Genomic DNA, 17,623 nt, shown 5'->3' with positions numbered 1-17,623 from the left:
GTTACTACATGATTCCATATGTCATTTCATAGTTTTGATGTCTTCACTATTATTCTACAATGTAGAAAATAGTAAATATAAAGAAAAACTCTGGAATGAGTAGGTGTCCAAACTTTTGACTGGTACTCTGTGTGTGTGTGTGTGTGATATATATATATATATATATATATATATATATATATATATATATCACATGTATATATATATATACACATACACTGCTCAAAAAATAAAGGGAACACTTAAACAACACATCCTAGATCTGAATGAAAGAAATAATCTTATTAAATACTTTTTTCTTTACATAGTTGAATGTGCTGACAACAAAATCACAAAAAAATAATCAATGGAAATCCAATTTATCAACCCATGGAGGTCTGGATTTGGAGTCACACTCAAAATTAAAGTGGAAAGCCACACTACAGGCTGATCCAACTTTGATGTAATGTCCTTAAAACAAGTCAAAATGAGGCTCAGTAGTATGTGTGGCCTCCACATGCCTGTATGACCTCCCTACAACGCCTGGGCATGCTCCTGATGAGGTGGCGGATGGTCTCCTGAACGATCTCCTCCCAGACCTGGACTAAAGCATCCGCCAACTCCTGGACAGTCTGTGGTGCAACGTGGCATTGGTGGATGGAGCGAGACATGATGTCCCAGATGTGCTCAATAGGATTCAGGTCTGGGGAACGGGCGGGCCAGTCCATAGCATCAATGCCTTCCTCTTGCAGGAACTGCTGACACACTCCAGCCACATGAGGTCTAGCATTGTCTTGCATTAGGAGGAACCCAGGGCCAACCGCACCAGCGTATGGTCTCACAAGGGGTCTGAGGATCTCATCTCGGTACCCAATGGCAGTCAGGCTACCTCTGGCGAGCACGTGGAGGGCTGTGCGGCCCCCCAAAGAAATGCCACCCCACACCATGACTGACTAACCGTTGATTAATGTGCACTGTCCCTGTAAAAATAAACTCAAACAAACAAACAAACCGGCCATGCTGGAGGATGTTGCAGGCAGCAGAACGTTCTCCACGGCGTCTCCAGACTCTGTCACGTCTGTCACGTGCTCAGTGTGAACCTGCTTTCATCTGTGAAGAGCACAGGGCGCCAGTGGCGAATTTGCCAATTTTGGTGTTCTCTGGCAAATGCCAAACGTCCTGCACGGTGTTGGGCTGTGAGCACAACCCCCACCTGTGGACGTCGGGCCCTCATACCACCCTCATGGAGTCGGTTTCTGACCGTTTGAGCAGACACATGCACATTTGTGGCCTGCTGGAGGTCATTTTGCAGGGCTCTGGCAGTGCTCCTCCTTGCACAAAGGCGGAGGTAGCGGTCCTGCTGCTGGGTTGTTGCCCTCCTACGGCCTCCTCCACGTCTCCTGATGTACTGGCCTGTCTCCTGGTAGCGCCTCCATGCTCTGGACACTACGCTGACAGACACAGCAAACCTTCTTTCCACAGCTCGCATTGATGTGCCATCCTGGATGAGCTGCACTACCTGAGCCACTTGTGTGGGTTGTAGACTCCGTCTCATGCTACCACTAGAGTGAAAGCACCGCCAGCATTCAAAAGTGACCAAAACATCAGCCAGGAAGCATAGGAACTGAGAAGTGGTCTGTGGTCTCCACCTGCAGAACCACTCCTTTATTGGGGGTGTCTTGCTTATTGCCTATAATTTCCACGTGTTGTCTATTCCATTTGCACAACAGCATGTGAAATTTATTGTCAATCAGTGTTGCTTCCTAAGTGGACAGTTTGATTTCACAGAAGTGTGATTGACTTGGAGTTACATTGTGTTGTTTAAGTGTTCCCTTTATTTTTTTGAGCAGTGTATATATATCGCTCACTCTCTCACTCTCTCTCTCTCTCTCAATTTAGATTGTTCCACTCACTGCTTACGTACCACCTCTTTGTACAACTTACTTCATGTTCAGAGCTATGTTTACCGCTGACAAAGCACACTGTACAGTGCAAACCGCAAGTTTCCCCTTGGACCCTGAATGACCAGTGGAAAGCACCCAGGTGGGTTGTAATTTAGCAGATGCTCTTATCCGGAGCGACTTCCAGTAGCGCATACATTTTCATACTGGTCCCCTGGGGGTATCGAACCCACAACCCTGGCATTGCAAGCGCCATGCTCTACCAACTGAGCCACACGGGATCAATGTGATGTGGGGTGATCCCACCCTGCCTAACTAATAGATGTGGGGTGATCCCACCCACCCTGCCCTAACTAATAGATGTGGGGTGATCCCACCCACCCTGCCTAACTAATAGATGTGGGGTGATCCCACCCACCCTGCCTAACTAATAGATGTGGGGTGATCCCACCCACCCTGCCCTAACTAATAGATGTGGGGTGATCCCACCCACCCTGCCCTAACTAATAGATGTGGGGTGATCCCACCCACCCTGCCCTAACTAATAGATGTGGGGTGATCCCACCCACCCTGCCTAACTAATAGATGTGGGGTGATCCCACCCACCCTGCCTAACTAATAGATGTGGGGTGATCCCACCCACCCTGCCCTAACTAATAGATGTGGGGTGATCCCACCCACCCTGCCTAACTAATAGATGTGGGGTGATCCCACCCACCCTGCCCTAACTAATAGATGTGGGGTGATCCCACCCACCCTGCCCTAACTAATAGATGTGGGGTGATCCCACCCACCCTGCCCTAACTAATAGATGTGGGGTGATCCCACCCACCCTGCCTAACTAATAGATGTGGGGTGAACCTGGCCCAACTAATAGATGTGGGGTGATCCCACCCACCCTGCCTAACTAATAGATGTGGGGTGATCCCACCCACCCTGCCTAACTAATAGATGTGGGGTGATCCCACCCACCCTTCCCTAACTAAGAGATGTGGGGTGATCCCACCCACCCTGCCTAACTAATAGATGTGGGGTGATCCCACCCTGCCTAACTAATACTAAAACTACCTCACCTGGCAGTAGGATGCCGGTAGCGATACATTCCAGGACCCGACGCATGGCTTCCCCTGGGCTGAGGGGCCCTGTGGCACTGCTGATGGCCTTCTCTACCAGCAGCTCCATAGCCTGAACACAGGGAAAGGACACACACGCCACGTAAGACAATTCACACAATCAAAAACTTCAATTATCATCAACTAGCTTCCTTAGAAAAGCTGAACACTGAGACAGAACATCCTCACCCAGGATGGCATCTTGCCCCAGGTTGGCACTCGCTGGCAAAGATCCCGTAACACTCTAATGATGATCACACAGGACTGAAGACCATTGGCACGAGCCTGTAGATGCCACACACACACACACCTGTTACAGGACAGTGTTACAGAGGCTAGCCTGGAGTACTTTGGAGTTAGCCTGAGTCCCAGATCTGTTTGTGCCATCTTGCCAACTCCATTGCTCTCATCGTCCTGATCTGGGACTCCAGCTACTTTGAAGTGATCCATTGTACATATTGTCTTTACCTGGAACCACTTGGCATGTCTCAGAGCAGCTAGGTATTCCAGGCACTTGTTCTGGTTCAGAACATCAGCAGGGTCTTTCTCAGGCACCCCTAGAGTAGGAGAGAAAGGACACACTGGCTCATTGATTACTGATCGATCACATATGACTGTCCAGCAGTGTCACCTACAGTACTGTTTCACATAGATTTATGGGTTATGGCCCGGTAATAACAAGAGATATTTAAATATTTTTTAAGTGATTGCATTGGATGTGTTGATTAACAAAAGATGACAAACAGGATAATTCAACACAATGATTACATCAGACTGTCTTCCCACAAATCGTTTCCATGGTAAGACAATGTGCCTACAATGCATTCAAGTTGGGAACTAAAGGAATTCTGATTTGGGACTTGATGTTCTTAATGCATCCATTGCCATGTCACACTATTTATCAATAGACAGACATATTGAACTGAATAGACATATGGAATGCCAAATGGTAACTTCTTAGTAATTTCACAAGATAAGCTACAGTAAGCAGTACCATGGGGCTTTCCATACTTCCATGTTCCTAGAGACTGTTGTGGCAAGAGTGGTAGACATTACCGCAGGGGTGGACAAACTACAGCCCGTGGGCTGGAACTGGCCAACGAGCATATTCAATCCTGCCCGCGGGAGGTTTGAGTAAAACATGTTGTATGTGTGTGTGTGTGTGTGTGTGTGTGGGGGGGGGGGCTTATTTGGGAGAAGAAGAAAAAATACACTCCAGGCCACTCAAGCATCTAAAACCAAATAGAAAGTAAGTAGAAATTATAAACGGACATACACTACCATTCAAAAGTTTTGGGTCACTTAGAAATGTATTTGTTTTTGAAAGAAAATAAAAATAATTGACCATTAAAATATCAAATCGATCAGAAATAACCATAAAACGTTATTAAATAGTACTCGCAAAACACCAGTCTCAACATCAACAGTGAAGAGGCGACTCCGGGATGCTGTCCTTCTAGGAAGAGTTCCTCTGTCCAGTGTTCTTTTGCCCATCTTAATCTTTTCATTGACCAGTCTGAGATATGGCTTTTTCTTTGCAACTCTGCCTAGAAGGCCAGCGTCACGGAGTCGCCTCTTCACTGTTGACGTTTAACTGGTGTTTTGCGGGTACTATTTAATGAAGCTGCCAGTTTAGGACTTGTGAGGCATCTGTTACTCAAACTAGACACTAATGTACTTGTCCTCTTGCCCAGTTGTGCACCGGGGCCTCCTACTCTTTCTATTCTGGTTAGAGCCAGTTTGCGCTGTTCTGTGAAGGTAGTAGTACACAGCGTTCTACCAGATCTTCAGTTTCTTGGAAATTTCTCGCATGGAATAGCCTTCATTTCTCAGAACAAGAATAGACTGACGAGATTCAGAAGAAAGTGCTTTGTTTCTGGCCATTTTGAGCCTGTAATCGAACCCACAAATGCTGATGCTCCAGATACTCAACTAGTCTAAAGGTAGCCAGTTTTATTGCTTCTTTAAATCAGAACAACAGTTTCCAGCTGTGCTAACATAATTGCAAAAGGGTTTTCTAATGATCAATTAGCCTTTTAAAATGATAAACTTGGATTAGCTAACACAACGTGCCATTGGAACACAGGAGTGATGGTTGCTGATAATGGGCGTCTGTACGCCTATGTAGATGTTCCATTAAAAATCAGCCGTTTCCAGCTACAATTTACAACATTAACAATGTCTACACTGTATTTCTGATCAATTTGCTGTTATTTTAAATGGACAACAAAAAGTGTTTATTCAAAAGCAAGGACATTTCTAAGTGACCCAAACTTTTGAACGGTAGTGTACATATTTCAAATAACTGCCATTTTTCAGGCCCGTAAATTGCTTTCGACAAACAATTCGGTCCGTAAAATAATCTGCGTGGCCCTCCACAAAATTTGGTAATCCCAATGTGGCCCTTCAGCAAAAAAACATTGCCCACCCCTGCGTTAGATCCTCTGGTACAGGGGGATATACATGTACATACTGTATGGTTGTCTAGGTCTGCTGATACAGGCAGACACACTGATCAACAAACCCAAACACAACTTAAGCAATGGGAAATATAATTTGTTTTCCAAGTAGTGTATACAGTAATAGAAAAAGGTGAAATCAGCTCAAATAGGTGAGGGAGTGTTTTACATCTCACAATGGTTCTAAGAGTGTGCTGCACTGCAACAGGGGTTGAATGGCATAGCAGCCTAATCAATTCATAAATCTTGTCCCAACTTTAATAGAGACCATTGTGTGGGGATAGAATTACACTCCAACACCTTGTCCATCAATACTTTGATAATGCCGTTTCAGTTTGCAGGCATGAGAGATGGAAGTGTGGGAAGGTCATGGGACCTTGTGAAATCCCTTAGCAACTATTGACCAATTACATGACAGAAATAGACATGGACAATGTTAAATAGACAATGTTAAATCAGTGTTAAATGCACCCTTATCCCTGGGCTTCATCTTCACATAGCTCAGTACTTTCATTGTTGTCATGGTTTCATAGGGCCTATCTGGGCATGTTCAGAGAAACACACACAAACCCTAATGGCATAGAAAGGTCGGAGAGCCCGGCTTTAGATTTCCATATCAGACAAAGGAAAGTGAAAAACAACTGGACTACTGGTACTACAAATAATGGATAAATTAAAACAAGAAACAGAAACAAAATGATGAAGCAATTCACTTCATATCATCGGTGGCCGGGATGGGAGAAACAAAAGTATTATTCTACGATATCTACCACATTTGGATGAAATGGTCATTATGTGCTTGGTTAAAAGTCCCATTTTAGTTTTTTTTGTTCAGCTTGAGGTTTGGGGGACACACAGTGCATTTATTGGACTGAAAGCTTGGCTTCTCTAACCTTTCTCAGCCGCTTTGTCTCCTGCCTTTTCCTCCTTGTCAGGGGCAGGGTCCTCCCTCATCAGTGGCGAGGTTAGAGAGATGGTGACCTGCATTTTTGGCTCCTTGCTCGAAAAAATCACGATGTTGGCTTCCTCAGGGTGAGCCTTCACCTCATACTGATCTTCAGAAAATGGCTGCCGGTTAAAAGGACACTGGATTACTCACTACAGAGGAGGGGTTATCTTTATGGACTGGGGGGGGGGCAGGGGGAATTAGTTTGATAGGGCACTGGATTAATGTATTTGGCCCCAGATACTCAAATAATTTCTCAATAGCTGCATTTAGCTTTTAAAAAGGCCAATTTAGATAACCTTGTGCTAGTGGACAAATGCAGAATTATAAAAAATATATATTTAGACAGTAATTGTCAATACATGGGCACAAATGTTTTTAATCAATGGCTTTATGTAACCTTAAGGGAGTAAATTTGAACTATAGCCCCACTCTCTCTGTAGGGTTCAGGTGTCATAACCAGGCAGTGGCACTAAAGATCAGTCAAATGCACTACTAATGAAACACTTATTGTAGCAGAAGTTCAGGAGAGAGGAAGGAAATGCAACACTCACACCACAGGTTTAATCTACACCTGGCCTCAAAAAGTATTTGTTTTCTTTCAAATGCTTTGAACATTTAATTGAACCTGCTTGGAGTGCAGAATTTGCACTTGTGTTTTATTTAGTGGCTAAGTTGGTCCCGTGTGGCTCAGTTGGTAGAGCATGGTGTTTGCAACACCAGGGTTGTGGGTTCGATTCCCACGTGGGACCAGTACGGAGAAATTTTTTTTATGAAATGTATGCATTCACTACTATAAGTCGCTCTGGATAAGAGAGACTAAAAATGTAAAATGTACTCAATGATTTGTTTTACCATTTCATTGTTTCCATTGTGCCAGACAAGCTCATGGCTCAATCAAGCGCAGCCAAAGTATTTGAATGAAAACAAGTACTTTAAGACAAATCTGTTTGGTATAGGTCCTCTCCTTAACTGTTTCGTCTTGAATAGCCTTGATGTCCATCTGTATCCACTCTCCTTTAATAATTAATGATACAGATCTTCCAATTAGTTCCTCCTCCAGTGTTGGTGACGATTTCTTTCACTTTAGCCCTGATGACAACCTCACGACATGAAGTCAAGAGTTGTGGTTCGTATTTAAAATGATCAGATTTCCTCTGTTGTGACACTTTGCCTAACAAATATGATGGGGGGGGGGGGGGGGGAAGCTGCTTATAATGGTTGATGTGATTAATATTTCTGGTGTGTAATCCAACTGCATGTAGAAAATCCCACCTCCATCTCATAAACAGCGGATCCCAAAAGACAGTGGTTCCACTAAAGGAAAGCTGACTGTGGTCTTACCGCCATTTCTTTGGGCAGCTGCTCAGCGATGTCCTTCAGCAGAGAGAGGGTGGGCTTCTTGGCAGCCAGCAGAATGAGCTCCACGTTCCTATCCCCATGGAGCAGCAGGCCCTTGGCCAGGATGCCCACCCTCATCACCCCCTTCAGCATACGGGCCGCCTGGTTTTCCGGTCTATACACCAGAGATCAGAGGACCAGCAGGGATGAGTAAAGAAAAAGCTACAGATCAGGCTACATGCCCATGGCCCACACCACGAGGGATCAGCGTTACAGAACATTCAAGTATAAATGTGTTGTATAGAACATTGTGTGAATGATGTACTGCACTAGTACAGACCCATACAGCTCTTACCCTTTCTCTCCAGCATCAGCCTCTGGAGCAGCCTCTGGAGCAGCCTCTGGAGCAGCCTCTGGAGGCTCTTTCTCCAGCAGGGAGACAGACACCAGTTTGAGGGCTCTCTCAGTGTGGGAGACGATCCTCTGCACCGCCTGCAGCTCCTCCTCTACAGGGTAGATGGTGGAGTGTTTGGCCATGATGTGGCGGTCGTCTGGGGAGTCCGGCCGACGCATAGGCTGCTAAGGGGAGAAGAGAAGAGCTCAATAAAACCAGGTGCCCTCTTAAAACTAGCCACTTCTGTAAACAAACTGAAAAGCTAAAACACCAGTTTTTTTCTCTAGTGATCAAGTTCATATAAATCGAGCAATGATTGATTGATTGATTCTCACCAGTAGGGGGGGAACTGGCATGCCGGGCCGGCTCATGAGCGGAGGGGGGGCCATCATGTGCCTCTGCTCCCCCCAGTACAACTGCTCCTCCTCCCTCCTCCTCCAGTACATGTCCTCCTCATAGCGGCTGGCAGAGGACACACATACAGAACAGGATTATTAAATATTCTGACTGGGTAGATTTTTCTGCTGAGATACCCATCTCTGTCAGGTGAAAATGCTGATCAGGAGATAAGGAAATGTCTTTGAGACAGTTGGAAAGCAATTTGCAAGATTATGCAGGGGGAATCAAGAGAACTTCTTGATCAACAGAAAGCAAATTACAGACTCCTTTTTCAATCTGCGTATTCCCTCAAATCTCAGTTGTCCTGAGAGACTCAAGTTTTTTAATCCTGTATCTATTGGACACATTCACAAAAATAGTAATGGCCTCTAAACCCTCAAGCTGCATATCTGACCCTATTCCAACTAAGCTAATGAAAGGCTGGCCAAGCACCGGAAGTAGCTCTATGTTGAACATAAATGGCTCCCTATCCTCCGAATGTGTACCGAACTCAATAAAAGTGGGGCAGTAATAAAGCCCATCTTGAAAAAGCCAAACCTTGACCTGATTTATTTTTTTATTTATATATACACTAAAATAACTTAAAAAAAACAAATCTGCCTATATCAAATCTCCCATTCCTCTCAAAATGTGTAGAAAAAGCTTCAGGAAAGCAGTGAGTTTCTGCTTTCCTGAAGCTTTTTCTACAAATAATGTAAATGAAAGGCTTCGGTCATGTTTCAGACCCCATCATAGTACTAAGACTGCACTCGTGAAGGTGGTAAATTACCATTTAATGGTGTCAGACCAAGGCTCTGCATCGGTCCTCATGCTCCTAGACCTTAGTGCTGATTTTGACACCATTGTTCACTACATTCTTTTGGAGAGATTGGAAACCCTAATTGGTCTACAAGGACAAGTTCTTGCATGGTTTAGATCTTATCTGTCGAAAAGATATCAGTTTGTCTCAGTGGATGGTTTGTCTTCTGACAAATCAATTGTTAGTTTCGGTGTTCCTCAAGATTACGTTTTAGGACCACACAAACACACACAGTTGAAGTCGGAAGTTTACATACACCTTAGCCAAATACATTTAAACTCAGTTTTTCACAATTCCTGACATTTAATCCGAGTAAAAATTGCCTGTCTTAGGTCAGTTAGGATCACCACTTTATTTTAAGAATGTGAAATGTCAGAATAATAGTAGAGAGAATTATTTATTTCAGCTTTTATTTCTTTCATCACATTACCAGTGGGTCAGAAGTTTACATTCACTCAATTAGTATTTGGTAGCATTGCCTTTATATTGTTTAACTTGGGTCAAACATTACAGGTAGCCTTCCACAAGCTTCCCACAATAAGTTGGGTGAATTTTGGCCCATTCCTCCTGACAGAGCTGGTGTAACTGAGACAGGCATGTAGGCCTTCTTGTTCGCGCACACTTTTTCAGTTCTGCCCACAAATGTTCTATAGGATTGAGGTCAAGGCTTGGTGATGGCCACTCCAATACCTTGACTTTGTTGTCCTTAAGCCATTTTGCCACAACTTTGGAAGTATGCTTGGGGTCATTGTCTATTTGGAAGACCCATTTGCGACCAAGCTTTAACTTCCTGACTGATGTCTTGAGATGCTGCTTCAATATATCCACATCATTTTCCTCCTCATGATGCCATCTATTTTGTGAAGTGCACAAATCCCCCCTGCAGCAAAGCACCCCCACAACATGATGCTGCCACCCCCGTGCTTCACGGTTGGGATGGTGTTCTTCGGCTTGCAAGCCTCCCCCTTTTTCCTCCAAATATAACGATGGTCATTATGGCCAAACAGTTCTATTTTTGGTTCATCAGGCCAGAGGACATTTCTCCAAAAAGTACGATCTTTGTCCCCATGTGCAGTTGCAAACCGTAGTCTGGCTTTTTAAATGGTGGTTTTGGAGCAGCGGCTTCTTCCTTGCTGAGTCGATATAGGACTCATTTTACTGTGGATATAGATACTTTTGTACCTGTTTCCTCCAGCATCTTCACAAGGTCCTTTGCTGTTGTTCTGGGATTGATTTGAACTTTTCGCACCAAAGTACGTTCATCTCTAGGAGACAGAACATGTCTCCTTCCTGAGCGGTATGGTACCTTCAGAAATTGCTCCCAAGGATGAACCCGACTTGTGGAGGTCTACAACTTTTTTTCTGAGGTCTTGGCTGATTTCCCCATGATGTCAAGCAAAGAGGCACTGAGTTTGAAGGTAGGCCTTGAAATACATCCACAGGTACACCTACAATTGACTCAAATTATGTCAATTAGCCTATCATAACCTTCTAAAGCCAAGACATCATTTTCTTGAATTTTCCAAGCTGTTTAAAGGCACTGTCAACTTAGTTTAAACGTCTGATCCACTGGAATTGTGATACAGTGAATTATAAATGAAATAATCTGTCTGTAAACAATTGTTGGAAAAATTACTTGTCATGCACAAAGTAGATGTCCTAAGTGATTTGCCAAAACTATATTTTGATAACAAGAAATTTGTGGAGTGGTTGAAAAACAAGTTTTAATGACTCCAACCTAAGTGTATGTAAACTTCCGACTTCAACTGTACACACTACCTCTTGATGATGTCATCTTGAACTGCTATGCAGATGACACACAGTTGTACATTTCGATGAAACATGGTGAAGCCCCAAAATAGCCTACCTTGAAAGTCTGCGTTTCAGACATGAAGTGGATTGCGGCAAATGTTCTACTTTTAAACTCGGACAAAACAGAGATGCTAGTTCTAGGTCCCAAGAAACAAAGAGATCTTCTGTTGGATCTAACAATTAAACTTGATGGTTATACAGTCGTCTCAAGTAAAACTGAAGGACCTCTGCGTTATTCTGGACCCTGATCTCTGCTTTGAAAAACATATCAAGAATATTATCAAGAACAGCTTTTTCTTCGTAACATGGCAAAAATCTGAAACTTTTTGTACAAAAATGCAGAAAAGCTAATCCATGCTTTTGTCACTTCTAGATTAGACTACTGCAATGCTCAAATCTCGTCTACCAGGACAACCCTAAAACCATAAACACGGGCACCCTCATAGATATCATCCTGACCAACCTGCACTCTAAATACACCTCTGCGGTCTTCAATCAGGATCTCAGCGATCACTGCCTCATTGCCTGCGTCCGTAATGGGTCCGCGGTCAAACGACCACCCCTCATCACTGTCAAAAGCACCCAGAAACACTTCAGCGAGGAGGCCTTTCTAATCGTCCTGGCCCGGGTATCCTGGAAGGATATTGACATTCCGTCAGTACAGGATGCCTGGTTATTCTTTAAAAGTGCTTTCCTCACCTTCTTAAATAAACATGCCCCATTCAAAAAAAATTAGAACTAAGAAAAGATATAGCCCTTGGTTCACCCCAGACCTAACTGCCCGTGACCAGCACAAAAACATCCTGTGGCGTTCTGCATTAGCATCGAATAGCCCCCGCGATATGCAACTTTTCAGGGAAGTTAGGAACCAATATACACAGGCAGTTAGGAAAGCAAAGGCTAGCTTTATCAAACAAAAATGTGCATCCTGTAGCACAAACTCCAAAAAGTTTTGGGACACTAAAGTCCATGGAGAATAAGAGCACCTCCTCCCAGCTGCCCACTGCACTGAGGCTAGGAAACACTTTCACCACCGATAAATCTATAATAGAGAATTTCAATCAACATTTTTCTACGGCTGGCCATGCTTTCCACCTGGTTACCTCTACACTAGTCAATAGTTCTGCTCCCCTCACAGCAACTTTCCCAAGCCTCCCCCATTTCTCCTTCACCCAAATTCATTTAGCTGATGTTCTGCAAAATCTGGACACCTACAAATCAGCTGGGCTAGACAATCTGGACCCTCTCTTTCTAAAATTATCTGCCGAAATTGTTGCAACCCCTATTACTAGCCTGTTCAACCTCTCTTTCGTATCGTCTGAGATCCCTAAAGACTAGAAAGCTGCCGCGGTCATTCCCCTCTTCAAAGGGGGAGAGGCTATAGACCCAAACTGCTACAGACCTATATCTATCCTACCCTGCCTATCTAAGGTCTTCGAAAGCCAAGTTAACAAACAGATCACCGACCATTTCGAATCCCACCGTACCTTCTCCGCTTTGCAATCTGGTTTACGAGCTGGTCATGGGTGCACCTCAGCCACGCTCAAGGTCCTAAATGATATAACCGCCATCGATAAAAGACAATACTGTGCAGCCATCTTCATTGACCTGGCCAAGGCTTTCGACTCTGTCAATAACCACATTCTTATCGGCAGACTCAACAGCCTTGGTTTCTCAAATGACTGCCTCGCCTGGTTCTCCAACTACTTTTCAGACAGAGTTCAGTGTGTCAAATCGGAGGGCCTGTTGTCTGGACCTCTGGCAGTCTATGGGGGTGCCACAGGGTTCAATTCTCGGGCGGACTCTTTTCTCTGTATATATCAATGATGTCGCTCTTGCTGCTGGTGATTCTCTGATACACCTCTACGCAGACGACACCATTCTGTATACTTCTGGCCCTTCTTTGGACACTGTGTTAACAAACCTCCAGACGATCTTCAATGCCATACAACACTCCTTCTGTGGCCTCCAACTGCTCTTAAATGCAAGTAAAACTAAATGCATGCTCTTCAACCGATTGCTGCTCGCACCCGCCCGCCCGTCTAGCATCACTACTCTGGACGGTCTGACTTAGAATATGTGAACAACTACAAATACCTAGGTGTCTGGTTAGACTGTAAACTCTCCTTCCAGACTCACATTAAGCATCTCTAATCCAAAATTAAATCTAGATTCGACTTCCTATTTCGCAACAAAGAATCCTTCACTCATGCTGCCAAACATACCCTCGTAAAACTGACTATCCTACCGATCCTTGACTTCGGGTGATGTCATTTACAAAATAGCCTCCAACACTCTCCTCAGACAACTGGATGTAGTCTATCACAGTGCCATCTGTTTTGTCACCAAAGCCCCATATACTACCTACCACTGCAACCTGTATGCTCTCATTGGCTGGCCCTCGCTTCATATTCATCGCCAAACCCACTGGCTCCAGGTCACCTATAAGTCTTTGCTAGGTAAAGCCCCGCCTTATCTTAGCTCACTAGTCACCATAGCAGCACCCACCCGTAGCACGTGCTCCAGCAGGTATATTTCACTGGTCATCCCCAAAGCCAACACCTCCATTGGCCGCCTTTCCTTCCAGTTCTCTGCTGCCATTGACAAACGAATTGCAAAAATCACTGAAGCTGGAGACTCCCTCACTAACTTTAAGCATCAGCTGTCAGAGCAGCTTACCAATCATTGTACACAGCCCATCTAAATAGCCCACCCAACTACCTCATCCCCATATTGTTATTTATTTTTTGCTCCTTTGCACCCCAGTATCTCTACTTGCACATTCATCTTCTGCACATCTATCACTCCAGTGTTTAATTGCCTATTTATTGCCTTACCTCCATAATCATACTACATTTGCACACACTATACGTTTGTTTATCCCATGTGTAACTCTGTGTCGCACTGCTTTGCTTAATCTTGGCCATGTTGCAGTTGTAGATGAGAACTTGTTCTCAACTGGCCTACCTGGCTAATAAAGTTGAAAAAAATATATATAAAAAAATAAAGCACTAAATAAAGCTCAGATGGGCCCGTTTCCCCCCCCAAATTTTTGCCTAAAATGACATACCCAAATCTAACTGCCTGTAGCTCAGGCCCTGAAGCAAGGATTTGTATATTCTTGGTACCATTTGAAAGGAAACACTGAAGTTTTCTGGAAATGTGAAAGGAATGTAGGAGAACAACACATTAGATCTGGTAAAAGATAATGCAAAGAAAGAAGAAAAAAAATGTTTGTATTTCTTTGTACCATCATCTTTGAAATGCAAGAGAAAGGCCATAATGTATTATTCTAGCCCAGGTCCAATTTAGATTATGGCCACTAGATGGCAGCAGTGCATGTGCAAAGTTTTAGGTGATCCAATGAACCATTGCATTTCTGTTCAAAATGTTGTATCAAGACTGCCCAAATGTGCCTAATTTGTTTAATAATACCTTTTCAAGTTCAAAACTGTGCGCTCTCCTCAAACAATAGCATGGTATTCTTTCACTGTAATACCTACTGTAAATTGGACAGTGCAGTTAGATTAACAAACATTTAAGCTTTCTGCCAATATCAGATATGTCAATGTTCTGGGAAATGTTTTTGTTACTTACAACCTCATGCTAATCACATTAGCCTACGTTAGCTCAACCGTCCCGCAGGGGACCCACCAATGCTGAAGAAGTAAAACACTGCTCCTAAAATCTTGACAAGAACCCCCAAAAATGTGATCATATTACTCCAGTGCTAGCCTCTACACTGGCTTCCTGTTAAGGCTAGGGCTGAGTTCAAGGTTTTACTGCTAACCTACAAAACATTACATGTGCTTGCTCCTACCCATCTCTCCGATCTGGTCCTGCGTTAATACCTACTCTACGGTCACAAGACACAGGCCTCCTTATTGTCCCGAGAATTTCTAAGCAACAGCTGTAGGCAGGGCTTTCTCCTATAGAGCTCAATTTTTATGGAATGGTCTGCCTATCCATGTGAGAGACGCAGACTTTAAGTCTTCTCTTCAGTAGGTCCTAACCTGTACCCCAACACATTGACTCGGTGCCAATAACCCCTTTTTATATATATATATATATATATATATATATAGAGATAGAGAGATAGATAGAGAGATAGATAGATAGAGAGAGAGATAGATAGATATATATATATATCTATCTATGTAATTTTCTTGTGTTACTTTTGGATATTTTTTTTTTTAAAGTTTATTTAGTAAATATTTTCTTCTCTATGTATTGAACTGCATTGTTGGTTAAGGGCTTGTAAGTAAGCATTTCACGGTAAGGTACCTGTTGTATTCGGCATGTGACAAATACAATTTGATGATTGAGTGTAGTCTGGCCCAGGGGTGCAAAGGTGAACGGCAAGGCACTGCCTCTAACCATATTACGGCGGCGGAGTCACTGGCTTACTAGTGCTCTTCCATGCCGTCCCTAGGTGTGTCACTTGAGGGGGTTGAGTCACTGACGTAATCTTCCTGTCCGGTTTTGTGCCCCCTCAGGCTCGTGAGGTGGAGGAGATCTTCGTGGGCTATACTCAGCCTTGTCTCAGGGTAGTAAGTTCGTGGCCTGTTGATATCCCTCTAGTGGTGTGGGGGCTGTGCTTTGGCAAAGCGGGTGGGGTTATATCCTGCCTGGTTGGCCCTGTCTGGGGGCATCGTCGGATGGGGCCACTGTGTCCTTCAACCCCCCGTCTCAGCCTCCAGTATCTATGCTGCAGTAGTCTATGTACCGGAGGGCTAGTGTCAGTCTGGTATATCTGGTGTAATTTTCCTGTCTTATCTGGTGTCCTGTGTGAATTTAAGTATGCTCCCTCTAATTATCTTTCTCCCTCTCCTCCCAGAGGACCTGAGCCCTAGGACCATGCCTCAGAACTACCTGCCTGATGACTCCTTGCTGTTCCCAGTCCACCTGGTCATGCTGCTGCTCCAGCTCCAACTGTTCTGCCTGCGGCTATGGAACCCTGACCTGTTCACCGGACGTGCTACCTTGTCCCGGACCTGCGGTTTTCGACTCTCTATCGCACCTGCTGTCTCGACCTCTGAATTCTCAGCTATGAAAAGCCAACTAACATTTACTCCTGAGGTACTGACCTGTTACACCCTCTACAACCACTGATTATTATTTAACCCTGCTGGTCATCTATGAACGTTTGAACATCTTGAAGAACAATCTGGCCTTAATGACCATGTACTCTTCTAATCTCCACCCGGAACAACCACCCCTCAGAGCCTGGTTCCTCTTTAGGTTCCTGCCTTTCTAAAGGACTTTTCCTAGCCACCGTGCTTCTACACATGCATTGCCTGCTGTTTGGGGTTTTAGGCTGAGTTTCTGTATAGCACTTTGACATCTGCTGATGTAAAAAGGGCTTTATAAATACATTTGATTTGAGTTCTCATCACGTTAGATGTTGAAGGCATTCTATTAACCTGTTAGGGTATAGGGGGCAGTATTTTCACGGCTGGATAAAAAAATTTACCTGATTTAATCTGGTTACTAATCCTACCCAGTAACTAGAATATGCATATACTTATTATATATGGATAGAAAACACCCTAAAGTTTCTAAAACTGTTTGAATGGTGTCTGTGAGTATAACAGAATTCATTTGGCAGGCAAAACCCTGAGACAGATTCTGACAGGAAGTGGATACCTGATGTGTTGAATTGACTTTAAGCCTATGCCATTGAAAAACAAAGGGGCTGAGGAATGTTTTGGCACTTCCTATTGCTTCCACAAGATGTCACCAGCCTTTACAAAGTGTTTTGAGTCTTCTACTCTGAGATCTGACCGAACAAGAGCCATGGAACGGTGATGGCCCATTAGACACCTGGCGTGCGAGTTCATGTTGGGTACTCTCGTTCCGAAACGTTTTAAAAGAGAACACATTCGTCCGCCTTGAATTTTATTCATGTTCTGGTTAAAAAAGGCCCTAATGATTTATGCGATACAACGTTTGACATGTTTGAACGAACGTAAATATATTTTTTCCGTTCGTGAAGGGAAGTGAAGTCCGGCTGGCTTAGATCATGTGCTAACAACACGGAGCTTTTTGGACATAAATGATGAGCTTTTTTGAACAAAACTACATTCGTTATGGACCTGGGATTCCTGGAAGTGACATCTGATGAAGAGAATCAAAAGGTAATGGATTATTTACATAGTATTTTCGATTTTAGATCTCTCCAACATGGCGGTTAGTCTATCGCAAAGCGTATTTTTCTGGGCGCAGTGCTCAGATTATTGCAAAGTGTGATTTCCCAGTAAGGTTATTTTTAAATCTGGCAAGTCGATTGCGTTCAAGAGATGTAAATCTATAATTCTTTGAATGACAATATAATATTTTACCAATGTTTTCTAATATTAATTAATTATTTTGTTGTGCTGATTGACTGGCGGTTATTGGAGGGAAACGATTTCCTCAACATCAACGCCATAGTAAAACGCTGTTTTTGGATATAAATATGAACTTGATAGAACTAAAAATG

General features: G+C 43.8%; 1 protein-coding gene across 4 annotated transcripts in view; it reads right to left on the bottom strand.

Annotated features, from left to right (window-relative positions):
* Nucleotides 1-17,623, bottom strand: part of LOC115151736 (zinc finger RNA-binding protein-like) — a 38,922-nt gene that overhangs the window by 2,764 nt on the left and 18,535 nt on the right. For 2 of the 4 annotated variants that reach the window (XM_029695919.1, XM_029695922.1), the window contains exons 11-17: nt 8,468-8,594; nt 8,094-8,317; nt 7,742-7,913; nt 6,345-6,519; nt 3,461-3,549; nt 3,182-3,277; nt 2,954-3,065 (exon numbers count right to left, since the gene is read on the bottom strand). In XM_029695919.1, the coding sequence (XP_029551779.1) occupies nt 2,954-3,065; nt 3,182-3,277; nt 3,461-3,549; nt 6,345-6,519; nt 7,742-7,913; nt 8,094-8,317; nt 8,468-8,594 (995 nt within the window). The remainder of the gene's footprint in view (nt 1-2,953; nt 3,066-3,181; nt 3,278-3,460; nt 3,550-6,344; nt 6,520-7,741; nt 7,914-8,093; nt 8,318-8,467; nt 8,595-17,623) is intronic. The other 2 variants (XM_029695921.1, XM_029695923.1) reach the window with 1 other exon arrangement.

Source organism: Salmo trutta, chromosome 17, assembly GCF_901001165.1.
Source record: "Salmo trutta chromosome 17, fSalTru1.1, whole genome shotgun sequence".
Taxonomy (NCBI): Eukaryota; Metazoa; Chordata; class Actinopteri; order Salmoniformes; family Salmonidae; genus Salmo; species Salmo trutta.
The sequence above is the reverse complement of the archived record's forward strand: the minus strand, read 5'-3'. Positions and strand labels throughout refer to the sequence as shown.